The sequence below is a fragment of the Nyctereutes procyonoides genome, unplaced genomic scaffold (genome assembly GCF_905146905.1).
Source record: "Nyctereutes procyonoides isolate TBG_1078 unplaced genomic scaffold, NYPRO_anot_genome, whole genome shotgun sequence".
Lineage (NCBI taxonomy): Eukaryota > Metazoa > Chordata > Mammalia > Carnivora > Canidae > Nyctereutes > Nyctereutes procyonoides.
The window spans coordinates 14,113,246-14,133,837 of record NW_026575024.1 but is presented as its reverse complement, the minus strand read 5'-3'; the positions used below and the strand labels follow the sequence as shown (position 1 = coordinate 14,133,837).

The window sequence follows — 20,592 nt, the reverse complement described above, 5'->3', positions numbered from 1 at the left end:
CAGGAGCATTCAGCCAACACATGGGACCTCCCCACAAGGACCATATGGATCGTACATGGAGAAATAAAAGGAGAGAGAAGGTATCTATCCACTTTCTTCTCATTTCCCACCTCCCTTCAGCCAAGGTTCATCCCCAGGGTGAGTTAACTTGCCCACGCTTCTGGGTTACATTGTCTGGTTCCATTATGTTGTCCCCCAGGAAGCCAGATACCATACTTCATATGTAGTTTTATCCAGGTCTAATAGGAGGGGAGGGGTAGCCCAGCATGGGGGGACTATATTGATGGAGAGATAAAGGAGATGGTTGAACACGAGGTCTGTGTTCTAATACAGTGTGTACAAAATACATGTATGTTGGGTTCTGATGGAGATGAGAACCACCTCACCATGGTTTGGTTGTCTGTGTAATGTCTACCTCCTTCCTTAGCTTCTGAGTTCCCTGAGAACAGGGACAGGATCTCTTCTATTCAAGAGATGTATCAAGAGCATCTAGCATAGCATTTGGCATATACTGGATAGGTCAACATATAGCTATTGGATGAAAGGTTCATAGCAGTAGGAACTAAAAAGAAGAAAAAACTGGTCTGTCATGAATAGCCTTATAAAGATGTTCAGCAAGTCTCAGCTGAGGTTCTTGGAAGTGGACAAAGGCTTCAGAGCATAAAGAGATGCATGTCAAAACCACAAAGGGGCTGAAAAAAAAAACAGGAAGAATAATGGGGCTAATGATATAGGGAAGAAAATTCTACAAAAGGTATAAAGAAAGCCAGAAAGAGAACCATGTGGGTGACATCAGAAATTATCAGAGGTGTATTTAAAGGAGGGGAGAGTCATACTGTCAAACACAACATGGAGTTTAATAAAGCATGGACTGAAAATACTCATTGGGTTTGAAAATATCTAGGCTACTGCTAACTTTTACAGGAACAGATCCATGGGAGTGGTGGGCCAGATATAAGACTGCATGAAGTGTGTTGAAATAAGACCAGTAAGTGAGGAGGTTTTATCCACAGAAGACTCAATTGTTCACTCTACAACCTGTTTTGAAAGTACAGTTGAAAGAAACAGTTACAGCACATTATTTGAGGAACATGTGATCCATTTACTCTAGTTGTTATCCCATTTACTCTAATTTTATCTACTCAGAGGACAATAAATTGGTCCCCTGAACTTTGCCTGGGTATGAAAGCCACAGGAAACCCACTGCATTTCTTTCACAGACTGGCCCCTGGTGTCACTTATTCAAAGATCATCTAAGAAAATGTTTAGATATAAATGATGGGAAAACCATTCAAGTAGCCAATGTAAGACTATCTCATACTGTTTGGGTCTTTCTGGATAAGCCTATAGGAACATATGATTTCTGTATATTTATGCCAACTTTTCCAGCAGTGTTCTGATACTCTTTTCTCTGATGCTTTTTTTTTAAAAAACGATTTTATTTATTTATTCATGAGAGACACACACAGAGAGAGGCAGAGACACAGGCAGAGAGAGAAGCAGGCTCCCAGGATCATGCTCTGGGCCAAACACAGGTGCTAAACCACTGAGCCACCCAGGGATCCCTCCCTGATGCTTTATTTTATGCTTCTACTATTTCATTTGAATGTACAAATTACTATAAACCTTTCTGAAATCCACTGTAAAATGTGGAAAGTAAATCCCTAAACAGCTTACCTGGGATTTGTTCATTTTTGGACGCTCTTGAGAAAGGACCAGGAATCGCGATACTAGAGCTGAGTAAGAAGAATAAATCATAAGAAGTCTGGCTAACTCAGCGGGTATTAGGATTACCTATCAAGAAAATGATCCTTTGCTCAATCTGGTAAGGTAATATTCACTTGTCCATTTATAATTCTGAAATGATCTCAGCTTTTCTTACTGAATGAATATAAACTGTTGTTTTCTTACGGAATTACTGTCAACTTGGGCCTTGGAAAAAAATTAAAGAAGACCTGATTGCAATAATAGATTGGATCAATAAAATTCAGTACATACAAAGTTTGGAACACCATTCCAGTATTAAAAATAATACTAGGATTGCAATACTTATTGGCATGGGAAATGTTGAAATTATGTCCTTTACCTATATTCCTACTAATATTTTTTAGCCACTTGAGAGCAGAGAATCCAGGAGAAGCTCAGAAAGGAGTGCAAGTGCTTTAAAATGTTTGCCTTTTTGTCTGGCTTCCCTCAGATGCAGTTTCCCAAGAGGATCTTTTGCTAAGAAACCTGTTTTAACTTAAATGTGGTAGAGGACAAAGCCCTGACCTGGAAACCGAAATGTGAATTCAGTTCTTGGTTATCGCTAGCAAACTGTGTAACTGGATAAGATAGTTACCTAATTTTAAAATAACGAAAGTTACATGGTTTTAAAAACTTTCTCTTTACCTCCACTGTGTGATTCTATGAAGGGGACATTCAATGAATCCCAGGTGTGCTGGCGGGCATGGTTTGAGCAGCTCAGAAGAAACAGAAAGAGCGGAGACCACAGGGAATGACACATATGTGCTTGGAAAGTGATGAGATATTATTTCCTTTGCTACGGCTGGCCCTCCTTCCCTCCAACCCACACCCCCACAAATCCTTCAGGGAAGCGTCTTTTCCTGTCACATTTGCACTTTGCCCATTCCCTTCAGTTGCACCTCACATGGTTCTTCTGAAAGTTGACCTACAGTTTTGCTGAGCTACAATAATCAATGGTCTCTGACCATGGTGTTATCACTCAGACATTGCTCACAGTGGAGAGGAAAATTTTGACCAATAACTTGAATATGTTCCTTTCAAGGATTCTTCTGCTTCCCCAATAAAATTCTAGGAAGAAGTTTTGATTCAGGAGTATCTTCTTCCAGGTGTGAGGACTGCTGCTTTTTTACTTCAGTGGAATGGTTTTGTTTCCACCTGGGCCTTGGAGCCACATTTCCATTAGCTGGAACCTGCACTTGGGAGTCCCCAGGGTCAAGTGCCTGGTGAGCTGGACCTTTTCTAAAATCTAACGAGGGCTGCTGAAAACTGAGACAATACTGCAGCAGCAGGAAGAGCCTAGAAGCCTCAATCATGCCTTGTGACATAAGGAAAATGAGTCTATCAAAATATGTAGCATAATTGCTTCCTGAGGCACACACGGGACAAGTCATCGTGCCAGAGAAAGCCCTATGGGTGTAGCTGGAAGGGAACCACATTGCAAAGGTCATGAGACCAGGAGTAAAATAGACCTAGTTTTAAAACTCAATTCAAAAAAATAAAATAAAATAAAACTCAATTCATTCACCTTAGCATTCTGCAAATGAGGTCTTTAAATGTGCTCCAACAGGGCGAGCAATGCAGACCCCACAGCCTGGTTAGAAGGATTGAGCTGAAACGTCTAAAAATCTTTGTAACAATGATAGCAGGGGATATTTATCCAGGACATATTATATTTTCTGCTTGATCTTTGGATCATTTTACTTCGGAACAACCTTTGTGAGGCAAATATGATTTTATGCTTATTTTACAGGTGAGGAAACAGGATCAGTCTAAGCAACATGCCCAGGGATGCAGTGCTGTTTTGTGACAGGACCTGATCGGAACCCAAACATCACACTCTTAAAACCTAAGGCAACGCTGCCAACACCTCAACACCTCCGCTCTGACCCTCCAGTCCCTCACTGAACTGTCTTGTCCGGGCAGTTCTGCACCCTGGCCATTCCCTTCAACTGCAGCTCGCATCTTTCTCCTACCAAATACTTAGTGTAAAACAGCTAACATAACATAGTGGTACGGATTCCTCATAAAGAGTATTTGTTCCCTTCCCTGCTGCCCTCTAGCACTTCTCAACCTGGCCCGGTAGGCTGGGATCCAAGTGCATCAGCGAAACTTCCCGAACGATACCTGGCCATGTGGATGCGCAAATCTCTCACCCTCACAAAGCACCTTCTTCAGGCACACGGGGCTGCAGAGAGTGCCCGCCCTGCGGCCTGCGGGTCAGGGGCCGGCCGGGCTCTCGCTACCCTTCTCCTGGACCAGCGGAAACGCGCTTCGGGGCCTCCCTCCCGAGGGATGCGGGGAGGGCGCGTGTCCATCCTCCCCGGACCCCGGCCAGGTCCGTCCCGCCCTTCCCTCCGACGCCCCGAGGGCCCGGAGCACCCCCCCCCCCCCCGGCCAGTCGTTCTCTAACTCGCCAGTCCTTCCTCTAACACCGGCTTCGCTTCCACTTTGCACCAAATACAGGTGAGCACGGAGCAACTCGAGCAGGCGGGGCGCGCCCACATCAGGACCTGGGGAACCCGAAAGAGCGAAAGGATAGAGCACCGGGAACGGCGCATGCGCAGAAGCGGCCTTCCCAAGGGGCGGTCGGCGCCTTTCCGAACTACATTCCCCATAAGGCCCCGCGGCCCCCGCCTCCTGCTGAGGAATTCTTCGAGGAATGTCTGCATGGATTGCACGGTTTGATGGATTGCTATGAATCATTAATACAAGAAGAAAAGTTGCCTGCTAACTTCATCGAAGACTAGAGCTGAGAAGCGAAGATGACAGATTATGAGATTTCCACCCAAATGTTAATGATTCCAAAATCTTTATGTTGCTCCTAAACTTCTCTTATGAACACCATAAGAATAAGTTTATCAAGAAGAAGAAGAAGAAGAAGAAGAAGAAGAAGAAGAAGAAGAAGAAGAAGAAGAAGAAGAAGAAGAAAAAGAAGTTTATCTTGTTCTTTCTACTGTTTTTCCGAAGAAGAAGAAGAAGAAGAAGAAGAAGAAGAAGAAGAAGAAGAAAAGAAGAAAGAAGAAAAGAAGTTTATCTTGTTTTTCTACTGTTTTTCCGAAGAAGAAGAAGAAGAAGAAGAAGAAGAAGAAGAAGAAGAAGAAGAAGAAAAGAATAAGTTTATCTTGTTCTTTCTACTGTTTTTCCGAAGAAGAAGAAGAAGAAGAAGAAGAAGAAGAAGAAGAAGAAGAAGAAGAAGAAGAAGAAGAAGAAGTTTATTTTGTTCTTTCTACTGTTTTTCCCCATTGAGCTTCAGAAAACACACTGGGAAATAACCCTGCGAATGTTCTAAATGTGAGAAAGCCTTCTTTATATCTAAGATCTCATAGGGGGGAGCATTCAGAAGATTGTAACCAATACAGTAAAGCCTCCACCTGTTTTGGTGGGTCCATCTAAATATGTTGAATGTGTGAAAGCATTGTGAGGAATTCAAACATTAACTATTCAAGAATTCATGCTGAAAGAAAATCTATCAGTGGGAAGTGTAGTAATTTTAAAAAAGCATGATGTGCTCTTTTAAATAAAACAATACACAAACAAATATATAAAGCATAATTTTATCTTTTACATACACATGCTTGGATCAAGTTTTGCACATTTAAGTAGATATTTTTTCATTTAAGTAGATATTAATTTAAATATCTTATTTATTTATTCATGAGAAACACAGAGAGAGAGGCAGAGACATAGGCAGAAGGAGAAGTAGGCTCCCCGTGGAGCCCGATGTGGGGCTTGATGTGGGGCTCGATCCCAGGACCCCAGGATCATGCCCTGAGCCAAAGGCAGACACTCAACCACTGAGCCACCCAGGTATCTCTAAATAGATATTAATTTAGATAAGATTTAGGAAAGTGTGCCCCCAAATTAAGAATGTTAATCCATGGGATATGGGATTATTTAGGAGGAAGAGGGACTTTGCCTTGTGCATGTATATAATTTTTCTATGAATACGTAAAATGGATGATTTTTCCATTTTGTGTATGAAAGATATACAAAATGAAAGGGAAATATGAAGGCATTCTTGGCCTATTAATTTGTCTGTTAAATGTGTGTGTGAGGGTAAAGAGAGACAATAGAATACACACAGGCATACAAATAGATCCTCACTGAGATAAGCGCTGGACTTGAAAATATTAAATGCTCATCACATAAAGGGAATTTTTATTTTATTTTGATTTTTGATGTTTTGATTTTGATTTATTTTTGATGTTTTATTTTTGATATTTGAAAATATTAAGTGTTCATCACATATAGGGAATTTTTTTAACATATAGGGAATTTTTATTTTTGATGTTCTCTTTTTAAAAATTTCCTTAAGGGACGCCTGGGTGGATCAGTGGTTAACTGTCTGCCTTTGGCTCAGGTTGTGATCCCGGGGTCCTGGGATCGAGCCCCACATCGGACTCCCCGTGGGGAGCCTGCTTCTCCCTCTGCCTATGTCTCTGCCTCTCTCTCTGTGTTTCTCATGAATAAATAAAGAAAATCTTTTTTAAAAGAGGAGGGATTGTAACTATTGCAAGAAGGAGGAGGAAAACAGGGAAAGTGATGAGAGGGGAATAGGGTCTGAGTTCTACAGCTTCTCAGGTCCCCAACTCTGAAGCTCAGTCTGGCCAGCACAGAGCTCAGGGACTGGTCTCCAGAGATGATGAATTAGTCAAGATAGTCGAGGGGGAGGAGGAGTGGAGAAGGAAAAGGAGCCAAGGGGTGGGGGGAAGCTGAGAGATTGGGAGGGTAGTGAAGGGGGGAGGAAGAAATTGTGATGGAGGGAGGGAGGCTAGGGAAGAGGAAGAAAGTAAGTCAAAAAGGAGGCCAGCAAGGCAGATATTGGATAATGCAGTTTCCTCTATGGCCACCAGGTGACAGTATTAGCACGGACCAGATGTCCTTGACCACCAGGATGAACTTTGTTGTCCGGACAGAGGCTGCTGTTAACCTGGTCATCTCATCCATGGTAGACATCTGTTGGTTTTCTCGGTCCTCCTCCCATCCATACTACCTTTTACTGATAACGTCACTTCAATTTTCCTCGGGGAACTACCACACTTCTATTAGTGCCTGCCACATACACATACATAGGCACACTGCACAACTCCAGAGGATTCATCCATTTCGATGGCTGAGAAGTACCTGCAGTGCCCAACCTATGCAACTGTCAATGGCAGCCATTGAATGATGGTCCAGTAAGTTGCTTGTCCTACACCTGGCCTAGGTGGAGCTGAGTCATTTTGATATAGATGCCTTGAAGCAACTGCCTGTTGATTCCTATCATGTGGATCTCTGGAGTTATCCTGGTCTGGTTCTTTAACTTAATTAATTTAATTTAATTATTTTATTTATTTTAAAGATTTTATTTATTTGAGAGCGAGAGTGTGAGTGTGAGAGAGAAGGAGCAGGGAGAGGGAGAGAGGGAGAAGTAGACTCCCCACTGAGCAGGGAGCCAGGCATGGGGCTCAATCCTGGGATTCTGGGATCATGACCTGGGCTGAAGGTGGATGTTCAGCCGACTGAGCCACCCAGGTGCCCCCTGCTTCTGGTTCTTACCAACTCCAACAAATTCCATTTATTTATTTATTTATTTATTTATTTATTTATTTATTATTAATAGTTAAGAGATTTTATTCTAGTAGCTATAATTACAGTGCTCCTTTGTTGAAATGAAAACTGAAAACAAGTATACAAAACAGTTGATTACTAATCGTGTATTGAAAGCAGTAAGAGGGTCCACGACACCAAATGAACCAGTTCTGAGGACTTCCCCAAGATAAAGTTGAACAGTTCCAGCTTCGTCAGTGTTTATCAAAATACAAAAGAAAACAGTAGAGGTCATCGTTTCGATGGCAAATCTGACCCTTGCAGGCTGAGGGAGTGAAAGCACATGTAGACAGGGGCTCCCAGGGCTCCGGGGGCTGAGGCGCTGGGATGACTGGCCTGCCTGCCTGCACTCCTGCTGGTGAGACCCCAGGCGGCCCGGAGCAAGCCAGAGTGCCCCCACCACCCCCAGGGAGGCCGGAGTCCCTCCAAGGGGCCCGCGAGCCGTGATGCAGCCCCCAGCCCATCTCCTGGGCGGCCGTGTAAGCACAAGCACAAATGCTAGGGGATGCAGGATGACCCGAGACAGAGCGATCACAGGGACCCTATCGTGACCATGCAGAATGGACTGTGGCTGGTTCTGGCCCGTCTCATGTTCCTGATGGGAAATGACCCACTGGTGGACTGGACTCTGGCCACCACTGCAGAACCTACACTAGGCACATTTCTCCCGTCTGTGTGTTCAGGTGTTCTCCTTTTCTTGTATTGGTAATGATTTTAAAAATGCACGGAGTTTGGGTTAAAAACCAACCACCAAAATGGATCTCAACATAGATTTAATGCCCAGAGGAGGCGTGCCAGGCTGGTCTGACACAGCAACTCCTGGAGGCCCCATGTGCCTAAATCCCTTCTCAGTATTGAACAGTGGGTTAATTCTCTTTGTACAATTAAAAAAAAAAGCTGAATAATATTGCATAAGAGTACCAGAAACTGCCTCGTTGGGAACACAAACTATTTACATTAAATAAAAACCCGGCTGCAGGCTGTGCCTGCACATTTACAGCATGGTGAAGCACACTGTGACCGACCATGGAGACAGCTTTTGGCACTCACACCACATGAGAGCAAAGCAGGGTGGAAGGAGGGAGTGAGGGGAGGGGGGTGCGGCTCACTTCTGGTTCCAGAGCTGATTAGACAGCCAGTCCAGTCCCTCATAGAGCCCATCCCCGCTGGTGGCACAGGTGGCCTGAATGTACCAGTTCCTGTGGTGCAGGGAGTGCAGCCCTAGCTTGTCTGTGATCTCAGCCACATTTGTGGCGTTCGGGAGGTCCTGCTTGTTGGCAAACACCAGCAGGACGGCATCCCTGAGCTCATTCTCCGCCAGCATCCTCATGAGCTCCTCACAGGCCTCGTTCACAGGCTCTCGGTCATTGCTGTCAACCACAAAGATGAGACCCTGTGTATTCTGGAAGTAGTGGCGCCACAGAGGCCGGATCTTGCCCTGGCTGCCCACGTCCCACCCGGTGAAGCTGATGTTCTTGTACTCCACGGTCTCCACGTTGAAGCCTATGGTGGGAATGATGGTCACGATCTCACCCAGCTTTAGTTTGTACAGGATGGTGGTCTTCCCCGCAGCATCCAAGCCCTCCATGAGAATGTGCATTTCTTTTTTGCCAAAAAGGCCCTTGAAGAGGTTTGCAAAGATATTTCCCATCCTGTAGGCTGGTGGGAGCAACACTGGCCAGAGAAACTCTTGGCGGCCGTGGCGAGGCTACTCAAATTCCTTTTTAATGTAGCTATTGAGAGACACTTTGTGTTGCCAACATAGAACCCCAATAAGTCACAATCCCCACCTCAAGCCTTTCTCAAACTGGAAGCCAAATCGCAGCAACTGGTCTTGAGTACTTAAATTAAAGTTAGTCTTTATTCATTATCCATCCTTTATTCTACCCAACAATTATTTCTGGATACCTGCTATGTGCCAGGCACTGTTCTAGGCTCTGGGAAACAACAGTGAAAAAGCCAGACACGGTCCCTGCCTTCATGGGATCTGCCTTTCAGAATCTGGTGAGGAAGACCACAGTATTTATTAGCTACAACTAGCTAAAGCATTTCAAATAGCATAGAATTCTAAATTGTAAAGAGCTCTGTGAGGGAAAAGAACGGAATGCTATGTGGAAGATATTTTTAAGTAGATAGTATTTTTTCTAGGCTTACTAAGTGCAAACACTTTTTGTGGCTCCTAACGATGACCAGAACAATGCTGCAGCCTAAATCCGACTGTACATCCCATTTTACAGATTCGAAAAACAAAACTTGCATTACAAAGAAAGATAGTATTATTAATAATTTATAAATATAAATAGGGTTTTTGCCAGGACCCGGGACTTGAAATACTAAAACTGGGGCAGTCCTGGGCAAACACAGACAAATTGTCATTCTAATAAATAACTAGGCTTAGGTCACACTTAGGGGAGTGGTGGAGTGAATATTGACTCCAGATCTAGTTTGATCCCAAAGCTCATGTACACAGTGACCACCCCATGGGCGTCCTCGAATGTGAACAGTCTGCGGAGAAATGGAGGCAAGCAGGAGGTGCTGAAGGCAGGTCAGCAAGAGGTGGAGGCAATGGTCCAGCAAGAGATGGGAGTGGAGATGAAAGGAGGCTTTCACTCATCAGTAACTATTTAGATATGAAGGAAGAAGGGGGCAAAAGTGGGATGACTCAAGAGTTTTGGCTGAGGAATGGAGTGGAAGTTATCTGGGGTGGGGAAGGAGGATGATGATTCAGATTGGCCACAGTGGGTTTATCATCCAGGTAGAAATGCTAGTACACAACTGGAGGGGAATCGCAGCATTAGGGAATCTTTGTGGCTTAGCTTGTTAGAGACCAGAGACGAGCTTGAGATTAAAGCCTCAGATCAGCCAGGCTTTCTGGTTGCAAGCAACAGACATTGACCCAGACTAGCATAAGTGAAAATGGGGTTTTTTAATGAGGTTGGGAGACTCCTGCAACCAAGGTAGAATATAGGTGGGAATTGGAGCAGACTGGGTAGCAGGAATCAAATATATCTGGTGGGGATGCCACTGCCACCACTGCCCCCAGACAGCGGAGGTCATGCTGCTGTGGTTGCTTCCACTGCCAGTGAATAATGGATACCACTGTTGTTATCACTAGCGTGAATAAAATACTCCCCCCTCCCCTCTCCCCCCCCCTCACACATTTGTATCAGTTGCTGAAGATTCAAATCCTGGGCATCTGATTAGCTGAACCCAAGTCACATGGCCTACGCCCCAGGTGCCAGGGGAAAGGAAAGCAAGTGTCTGGCTTTTCAGGTGTCCTTGGTGGGAGAAGGTAACCTGCCTTCTAGAAGATTTACACATGGGTGATGTCCCATGTGTAGAAAGGATGTTCAGAAGTCAAGGAACCAAAATGAATGAATGATAATAAAATGTCTAGTACAATTTCTGCAGCTGTCATATGCACCTAGGCCATTGCATATATGATGCTCAAAGAAAAGTCCTGCAATGTACAGAGTTGTCCAAAAGTGGCCCTCCCAAAGTTCTCGAAGGTTGCCTGGGCATTAAGCCAGCTGGGTTATGAAGGGGGAGTGTCTCCTTCTTAGTTTCCATGAGATCAGGGGCCCTTTCCTCAGCACAAGAGACTGTACCTTTCCATGGTTCCCAGGGTCCCTAAAGGTAGGTTCAGTCCCCAGACGACTCCTGAGAACCATGGTCACCCCCAATCCCTTCTGCTTGGTATCCAGGCAGTTTGTTGCTTCCCTTCATTGATGAGGCTGCTTTCACATGATCCCCATAAGAAGGGAGAGTAGAAGGTGTGGGAACCCTCCCCTGGAACACAGCCTACACTATGAGTCCAGTAAATCACCTGTGCCCTCCTTCCTTTCCGTGGGAAAATGGTGGGATGGGGGACCTGCACATTTTCTTTTCTCTCCGACCCTCAAAGAACTTTACTACCTACACAATAAATCTTACCTTAACCTGTTCCATGAGAATGTCTCTGAATTTCTACTGAGCCCAACAAGTGGAGACCCCACAGGGGTCTCCCTAACAGTGGTCTCTTGCCCTAACAATGCTTTGCCAAGATCCTAGAGCAGGTGGGGCTACCCAGAAAACCCCCTGTCTGTCCCACCTCATTTCTATCTCTGCCCTGTCTCCCTACCTGTCAATGCTACCTTTGTTCTAGATCCTTTGGTACCTTAAATCCTTTTTAGAGGGAAAGCTTTTAAGAACTTGCCATCCACATTGAAGTTTCAGAGACTCAGTTAACTCCTTCTCCCAAGGAAATGTGCATATCTAGGAAAGACAATGCTTAACAAACTTCAAATAAACACCAAGAGAGGGTGGGGGGGGGTTTTAGGAGGGGGATGTTTCAGATTCCCTTCAATGAAAACATGGAGACCCTGCCTCTAGGTAAGGCTGGTTCCAGCAGTCATTTTATATTCCTCCTTCCCTGCACTATGAGATTTGGTGGTCCTAGAAACCTGGATCCAGGCGACAGGTCCAGAGGGCTCAGGCCCTGTTTAGACAAGGCAGTTGTCTCCAGCACCCACCTGGCTGCCTCCCCAGGCACATCAGCCAGGATTCCAGTGCCATGCTGGACGTGTTTTCACTTCCCTCCCCTATTAGACTGGGAGCTCCTAAGAACAGGAGCCCAGTTGGCATTACCTCTGTAGTATCTGTAATGCCCAGCAGGCTTGCCCTGTATGTAGCAGGGTCCCAATAAAGTCATATGTCACTATGCAGAGGGAGGCAGCATTTGATGTTTATTCTGCAGGATTAAAAAAAAAAAGGGTCCCTGAATTTTCAGGAAGAGTGTGAACAGATTCCCAAGAGACCCTGGTGCTAGCTCCTACCCTACTCAATCTGCAAATGTTCATCCACCAGGCTGCCATTAGGCCATAGAGTGCTTTTGTGTAAATTATAAAGAGGTGCCTCCCTCTCAGATTGCATACTTATTAAATCTGGAAATTGTTTTACTAAATATACAAATCTCGACTGTGATGTGAATGGTGACCCCCCTAGGGCTGTGTGCAGTGCACAATCTGTGCACCTGTACCAAACAGTCCTGGGCACTACTCCCTCCTCCACCACTCCCCCCTCAGTAGAGATGAAGTAGTGAGTCTTGCCCTCAGGTGCCAGGATCTCCTTCCTGTCTGGGCATCATGCTCCCTGGTTGCTTCTAGGAGCTCAATCTGATCTGGGAAGAGTCTTTGATGACACTGTAGTACACAGAGGCGGCCTCCTGGGGTGGGAGCTGGGGTGAGGCCGGCCGACACTGAAATAGTCCGTGGAAGGCCTCCCGGAAGCGCTGGGACATCAGGGCGTAGATGACCGGGTTGACTGCGCTATTCAGGTAGACGCAAAGGCGGCAGAAGAGAAGGAAGCCAAGGTTGAGGTAAGGCGGGCTCAGAAAGGAATTCACCACCACTAGGGTGCGGTAGGGCAGCCAGAGCAGAGCAAAAACCAGCACCACCACAGCCAGCATCTTGGTGACCTGCCAGTAAGACAGGAAAAAGGGGACATGTGGGTGCCGAATGCAGAGGGAGAATCTGAGGTCCAGGCCTCTCTGCGGGCTTGCAAGAGGAGGAAGCCAACAGAGCACAGGCCTTCGCCAAAGGTGCCCTCAAGCATGTCCCCGCTCCCCTTCAACCCCATTCCCAGCTAGAAAGCTGCTGTGCATCCTCCCAGGCCTTGCTCAACTCATTTTCCCCGGGGTACAGAGGGAGGGATACCCCCATCCCACCTCCTACCCCCACCCACCCCCCAGCCACCTCCAAAGCCCTTGGACAGGCCATCATTTTTGCTGACAGCAAATTCACGAATCCACTGCCTCATCACAGGAAGACTTGAGGATTGAAGGAGTGAGTGATGGTGAGGAACGCAGAACAGTGCCAAGCGGGCCCTAAATGCCCCACATGGGCTGCCGCTAACAGGACCTCTGCGACTACTACTGCAGGTGCTCGGAGCTCAGAGCCAGGCACAGCGGGGTTAGGATCCTACTTGTACCACTAACCAGCTGTTTAGCTTGGACGTACCTCTCTGTCCAGCTCAACTTCTCCCCCAACATCCCTGGCCACCCCCTTGCTCACCTATGCTGCTGTCACTGCACCCCACCCCCAATTCGATCTCCAGACTCTTCCTCCCGCCTTCTCTGGACAGCCAGTCATGCTCCAGTCCCCTCCCCTCCCATCCCTCCCCTCCTCCCACTTCATCCTAGGCTAGCACTTCCCTAACGGCTAAGACTAAAGCCTCCTAGAGGTGGTACACACTGGAAGGTGTTTCAAAAGATGCTTCGTTTTAAAATGCCAGAATGAAAATCCCACAAGGGGCATCCGTCAATGGGAGACAGAGACATCACTAATACGGAGGACAGCAGCACACTCAAGCTGCTGGAGTCCTGGGTGACTCCTTCGGAGACCAGATCTAGGGTGGCAAAAGTGCACTTGCTAGAGCTTGCATTGAGACAACTTGCCCATCAAGGAGGAAGCTAGCCTGGAATGTTCCTGAGTAAGATTGCTTCCCAGAGTCCAGAACTTTAGTGCTAGAAGTGATCTCTCCAAAGAGGCCTGACCCTGACTACATCAATAAACTTCACTGCTGTAATATTCTCCAGGCACCAGAAATCTCAGGAATTCCCTAGTTAGTCTTGACTCCTGATTTTATCAAATTCAGATTTAATTCTACTCCATTTTAAGTTCATTTGGGTGATAAATACTGGATACCAGTGTGTGGGCTGTAGAGCCAGTTTGCCTGGGTTCAAATCTTGGCTCTGCGCTTACCAGTCCTGTAACCTGGGGCAGCCCCTCTGTGACTCAGTTTCCTCATCTGTCAAACAGAGATGGTAGCAGTACATAGATCACGGAGTTATTAGAAAAACTCAATATGCTAACTTTTGTAAAAGACTTGGGCCAGTGCCTGGCACATAGAAAATCCCCAATAATTGTTAACTATTATTAGTAGCAGTAGTATTCTCTACCTTGCTCTCCTAGACATGCTGCTTTCATTCAATGCCTCTTCCCTTTTGCTGCTGTACACGGCATTCTGCAAGGGCTCTCTTGGACATCAAAGAATGCTTAGTCCTTAGACTGCCCACTGTCAAAAAGACACTGATGCTCCAACAAAACAGCAATAATAGGTACCCTATACTGAACACTTACTATGTGCCAGATTCATAATATTCACTATCATCCACTGAGGTAGAGGGCACTATAGTTATAATGACTTTACAGAGTTGAAAATCAAGGTTCAGAGAGGTGAGGTGACCTACCCAAGGCCACACAGCAAGACATTAACAAAGCTGGAGGCTGGATAGATCCAGGTCTGGAATATAATTTTCACCAGCAGAAGTTGCACCCAAAACATAGGCCAGGTGGGAGCTTGGCCAGCCCTTTTAGACTGAGCAGGAAAGTGGTAAACAGAGAAGTAAATAAGTAGTGGGAGGGAAGGAGGGACATTTGTCTGGAGCCTAAGGTGGTGTGGGGCCTACAGCCAGAGTTAATGTTCTGCACCTGCTCAGCCTACGTCCTGCCCCCTTTCCTCTAAGAACCATTCTTGAGCTAACATGCCTGCAAGCAGGGGCTGTTTGAGGCGACTGGAAGGGCCCCCCAACAGTGCACCCACCCCGGGAGGCAGGGAGATGGCACAGATGGTCCTCACGCCCAGGGCTCAGGAGTGACTCAGCAGGGGCTAGGTGTCCTCCCCCCTCCCCCGCCAGCTGAGGGTGTGGGTGGAAGGCTGAAGATAAAGACCAGTTGGGTTTGGGGAGCTCTCCTCCCACCTGTATTCCTTGAATACCCTTGGGAAGCCACACTGCCTGCTGGAGTGTGGGTGGAGGATATAAGGAGTCTGGACACTTGGGTTCTCATCCCACTTCCCTCCATGTGTCACCTTCTCACTCCCTTTGTCCACTCTGAGCCTATGTCTTTATCCATGAAAATAGATGTTCAACCTCCCAAAAGAGTAATGTCAGGAATGTCAGGCACACAGTAAGTGCTCTGTAAGTGCTGGGTCTCTCCTGACCTCACCACAACCCATCCCCCCTTAGGCTGACTGGCTCTGGAGTCCATGCTGGCAGCTTTAGTGTCAGATGTGGTAAGGACTTGAGAAAGTCACTTCTCCTCTCTGGGTCTCAGTCTCCCCATCATTAGGAGAATACCACCATGGGTGTAGCCACTGGTTGGGAAAGTTTAATAATAACCAATCTTAGGGGCACCTGGATGGCTCAGTGGTTGAGCACCTCCCTTCCACAGGTGGTGATCCTGGGATCCTGGAATCGAGTTCTGCATCAGGCTCCCTACAGGGAACCTGCTTCTCCCTCTGCCTATGTTTTTGCCTCTCTCTCTCTCTCTCTCTGTGTCTCTCATTAATAAATAAATAATCTTTAAAAAATAACCAATCTTGGGATCCCTGGGTGGCGCAGTGGTTTGGCGCCTGCCTTTGGCCCAGGGCGCGATCCTGGAGACCCGGGATCGAATCCCACATCGGGCTCCCGGTGGTGCATGGAGCCTGCTTCTCCCTCTGCCTGTGTCTCTGCCTCTCTCTCTCTCTGTGACTATCATAAATAAATAAAAATTAAAAAAAAATAACCAATCTTAATTGAATATTTAGTTTGTGACATGCTTCACATGGGCTAAAGGCTTCCCATGGGTAATCCCATTTCTCAGGACACTCCTATGTGGTAGGCGCTGTCATTATCCCATATGACAGAAGAGGAAACTGAGGCTCAGAAAGACAGAAGTGATAGCTCCAAAATCAAGCCTAGTAAATGGCACGACAGGGCTTGACACTGAGGAGTTTGACTCCAAAAGGGCCCAAGCTTCCATCCATCCATCTGCTGGCTCTGCACAGGGGTCCCAAGGAAGACCGAGGCCCCCACCTGCTTCCGGGAGCTGAGGGCACCTCTCCTGCCTCTGGAGGAGAAGCGCTGGTGGCCAGCAAGGTGGCCCTGGGGCGCAGAGCCGGAGTGCCCTGGGTCATCAGGAGACAGCGGCCCCACAAAGAGGACGCGCGCTATGAGCACGTAGAACACGGTGGCCAGGCCCAGGGGCAGCGCATAGAAGAGCGCGAAGTCCAGGAAGTAGATGGGCAGGTAGAGGGAGCGCGACACGCGGTAGCCGCACTGCACCTGCACGCCGTCGGCGTACGCGGTCTCGCGGGTGTCCACCAGGAAGAGCCAGAGCACGCAGTAGGCGCCGGTGCCCAGCCACACGGATGCCGCGATGCGCTTGGCCCGCGCCACGGTGCACAGAGTCTGGGCGCGCAGCGGGTGGCAGATGGCGAGGTAGCGCTCCACCGTGAACGCGGTGATGGAGCCCGTGGACGCGTTGATGCCCACGTACTGCAGGTAGGTGATGCCCAGGCAGCCCGCGTGGCCGAAGACCCAAACCCGGGCGGACGCCGCCTCGGCCACGGTGGGGACTCCGGCCGCCAGGAGCACCAGCAGGTCCGCGGCGGCCAGGCTCACCAAGTAACAGTTGGTGGGTGTGACCATGTGGCGGCTCCGGAGCACCACCAGCACCACCATGGCGTTGCCCGCCACGCCCATGGCGCAGACGAAGGGCACCAGGGTCAAGGTCACCGCTTGTACAGCCAGCGGAGACCGGGGCATGGTGCCCAGGCCCGACGCGTTGGCGCGCTGGGGGTGCTCGGTGTGGTTCTCCATGCGCTCGGGGCCGCGCTGCACGGCGAAGGCGAGTTGGGGCAATTACCCGGCCGGCCGGCCGGCCGCACAGGTGCCCTCGGGGATCTGGAGACGCCCTCGGGGCGGGAGGTGGGGTGCCGGCCGCTGCCTCCTGCTGAACAGGTTTCTCCAGCTCCGTGCAGGGTCCCACTGTCCCCCGCAGGGCGCTGGGGACTCCCAGGAATCGGGACCAGGAGCCGGTTTCCAAGACGCCTCTGAAGCGCGCAATCTTCCCGGGGCTGCGGTTCCCTGCAGGGGCGCGTTGCGGGCTGCTAGCGGGGCGCTCCCGGAGCGCACTGGGCCCCCAGAGGCCGCCCCCGACAGACCTGCTGCTGGAGCCCGCTTCAGGTCTTACCTCCGCTCCGTAGGCTCGGGGGGCTCGGGACTCTGATCTGGGGTGTCCGCTCCAGGAGGCACGGGGCGTGGGGCCGGGTCTCCGCCTCGCTAGTCTCTTTGCTCCGCTTTCCGCGACCGCGGCGCGCGGGCTCCTCTGCCGGAGTTCGCGTGGTCTCCCCTCTGATACCGCTTGGCTGATTCTGGTTGACCCGGTGCCGCGCGCGTTCTTTGCCACGGGCTCCTGGCACCGCGCCCAGGGCCCTTGGGGTCGGGTGGGGGATGCAGGGTGCGGGGTGGGGGAAACGGATGCCAAGGGCGGCCGTGGTATGGGGCACCCTGCTCGCACGCCTCTTTCTCCCGTCTATGGGGGCGGCTCCGCGGGGCCGTGGGGGAGGAGTCGGCCCCTCGCAGGCTCCTGGACTCAATCCAGAAATCCTATTTTGTTTTACTGGCAGAAACCTCAGCCCTGCTGTTGGCGAGGCCCAGAGCTGCGGAGAAAGGGAGGGTATTTGCCCATCTAGACTTGGGTCGGTCCTGTCTCCTAAACTCGCACCTCCTTTTTACTTGTTACTTTTTCCCTTTCTCCTGCTAACCTTTCCCAGTTTTCCTTTCTTCCTCCTGCAGAAGATCTGGAAATTCTTGGCAGGTGTGCCCCGCCTCCAGAAGGATCTCTCCCATCTCAGAGACCCTGCCATTCACAGGGCACAAGCCACTTAGGCATCTTTAGCTTTGTGTTTGCCTCGGAGAAGGAGAAGGCGCATCATGGTAGTTGAAGAAAGGAAGAAACTTTTTTCTCCACTTAGAGAAAACTTCCTGAAGGTGGGACCCACTGAGCTTCATAAAAAGCATAAAGGCTGCTTTCCAGGGACTCCAGCTCTGTACCTGCATAGAGCGGATGCTGTAGAATTGTTTGCTGCTTGCAGTCAATCAGTTATGCTCTCTAAAAATTATTTCTTCATCTGTGAGATGGGATAATAATGATGGAACTCATCTCGGAGTGTCCTTGGAAGGCTTACACGAGGGACATAGGAAAAATCCATGCAAAGTGCTTAGCTATTAACCCCTTGCCACGGCCGAGCATAGCTCTCTTCCCTCATGTATGACCCCAAACTCTGATAAATGAATAAGAAATACATGATGGGGAACTTGGTAGGGTAGTATCTTGGGGGCACAGCCAGGGTTCAGGACATCCCCCGTTGTCAGCCTTTGTAATGAATGATGATAGTGTATATGAAGCACCTGCTATTGCCTGGTGCTTTACATGTATTTATTCATTCTGTGCTCACAACATCCAAAAGGGAAGTTATTACCAGATCCCCCACTTTACAGACAAAGAAACTGAGGTCTAGAGCAGTTAAATTTCTCGCTCAAAGATACATGGGTTAGTAAGGTGGGGAGACTACTAGCATTTTAGCTCAGTATTGTGTCCACGGAGTCCTCATTCTTATACCCCACACACACATACTATGCTACTTCTCTGCCCTATACTCTTCTCTGGGATCTTCAGCAATAACAATAGCAAAGCATCCTACTCAGAGCCAAACACCATGCTGTGTTCATTATCTTTATTTCCCCCTGCCCTGGCGAGGCAGGTACTGTCAGTCCCATCTTATAGGTGAGGAAACAGAGGTCCAGAGAGGAATGATTTCCAATGTCATCAGTCAGGGGCCAGGCAGGAAGCAGAACCCCAACACTCTCTGTGTCCCCACCCCAACCCCAGCCATCCCTTACTCAGCTCTTTCCAAGTTATCAAATGCCAGTTAAGCCCAGGGTTCCTCCTCCCCAGTCCAGAGGGTGGCAGTCCTCCCTGAGTGTGGTCCAGAGCAATCCTTTTAGCCATATTAAATCCAAGTGGCTCCTTGGGCTTCTTTCCCTCTAAGCTTGCCGGCTCAGCTCTCTCTCCTGCCTAATTGAGCTGTTCGGTTGCCAGCAGCAAAGGGCAGTACTTGGCAATGAGGTAAGTACATCTCAAGTGGCATTCTCTATTTTCCCAGGCCCTCGCTCATCTCGTCTTCCTCATCTTAGCAAAGACATCTTAGTAATGGCACTGGTTGCTAAAACCTCCACCCTGTTGTTAAAACCAAACATTTGGGGATTATTTATCTCTCCCTCACTGCTGACATCCAATACTTAAGGAAGTCCCTCAATTCTACCTCCAAAATATACATCAAATTAATGCACCTTTCACCACCATGTCCTGAACTAACACTTTCCTCCATCCAGATCCTCTTGATAGGACAACTGTGATTGTTTCCCAGTGGGTCTTTAGCTATGTTCTTGCTCCTAACTCGACAGCTCATTCCTCATGCAGTACCAAGTAATCTCTTTTAAAAAAGTAAGCCACTCAATGGCATCCTTTTGCACTTAAAAGGAATCCAAGCTCTTTCCACAAGGGCATTCCCTAGAATGTCCTGCATGATGTGGCCCCTCCCCACCTCTCCCTCTTACTCATGATGCCTCAGCCAGAGCCTCCATCTATCTGGCTTACATGGTGCGATGGTTGGATAGTGTCCCCCCAGAGTTCACATCTACCCCATACCCCAGAAAGTGACCTTATTTGGAAATAGGGTCTTTGCATGTATGATTAATTAAGATGAGGTCATCCTGGATTAGAGTGGCCGAAAATTCAATGTCTGGTGTCTTCATAAGAGAAAGGAGAGGGAGATTCAGACAGAGGAGACATTCACATGGAAAAAGCCATGCAAAGACAGAGGCAGAGGTTGGAATGCTACAGTTATAGGCCAAGGAAGAAGTTGGGAGAGGCGAGGCCTTGAGCCTTCCCTTGAGCCTCAGAAGAGCATGGCCTTGCTGACACCTAGGCTGTAGACTTCCAGCCTCCAGAAACTGTGAGAGAATAAACTTGTGTAAAGCTATTGCACATGGCAAGCACCTTCCTGCTTTGGAGCCTTTGTACTTTGTACACAATTTCCTTAGCTCAGTGCCCAGCCCAGGTGACCCCAGTTGTGGGCATGTGATTCCTAAAACACTCGTTCTTGGATGCTTGTTTTGGGGATGCTTCTTCTCGGTACCCAGACACTACAAGAAGTCCAAGCCACATAAGCAGCCACATAGAGGCACTTCGATCAACAGTCCAGATGCGATGTCCCAGCTCAGACATCACACGGGGCAGTGAGGAAGCCCCCAGATTCCAGCCCCCAATCATTTGAATCACTCCCAGCTGGAATCCCAAGACATCACAGAGGAATACAAGCCATCCCCACTGTCCCATTTAACGTCCTAACACAATCCATGAGCATTAAGACATGGGTTGTTGCTTTATG

At 48.3% G+C, this 20,592-nt stretch overlaps 2 protein-coding genes across 2 annotated transcripts; both read right to left on the bottom strand.

The window, feature by feature from the left end:
• Positions 1 to 8,440: 8,440 nt before the first annotated feature.
• LOC129496673 (ADP-ribosylation factor 1-like) lies at positions 8,441 to 8,986 on the bottom strand. The gene has a single exon (XM_055304850.1). It carries the CDS (start codon positions 8,984 to 8,986, stop codon positions 8,441 to 8,443), a length of 546 nt encoding a protein of 181 aa, XP_055160825.1.
• A 3,489-nt stretch (positions 8,987 to 12,475) lies between these two features.
• On the bottom strand, positions 12,476 to 16,903 carry LOC129522101 (thyrotropin-releasing hormone receptor-like). Its single transcript, XM_055344248.1, has 2 exons — positions 16,172 to 16,903; positions 12,476 to 12,790 (listed from the first exon to the last, which is right to left on the bottom strand). The coding sequence occupies exons 1-2, from the start codon at positions 16,901 to 16,903 to the stop codon at positions 12,476 to 12,478; spliced, it is 1,047 nt and encodes a 348-aa protein (XP_055200223.1).
• Positions 16,904 to 20,592: the final 3,689 nt, after the last annotated feature.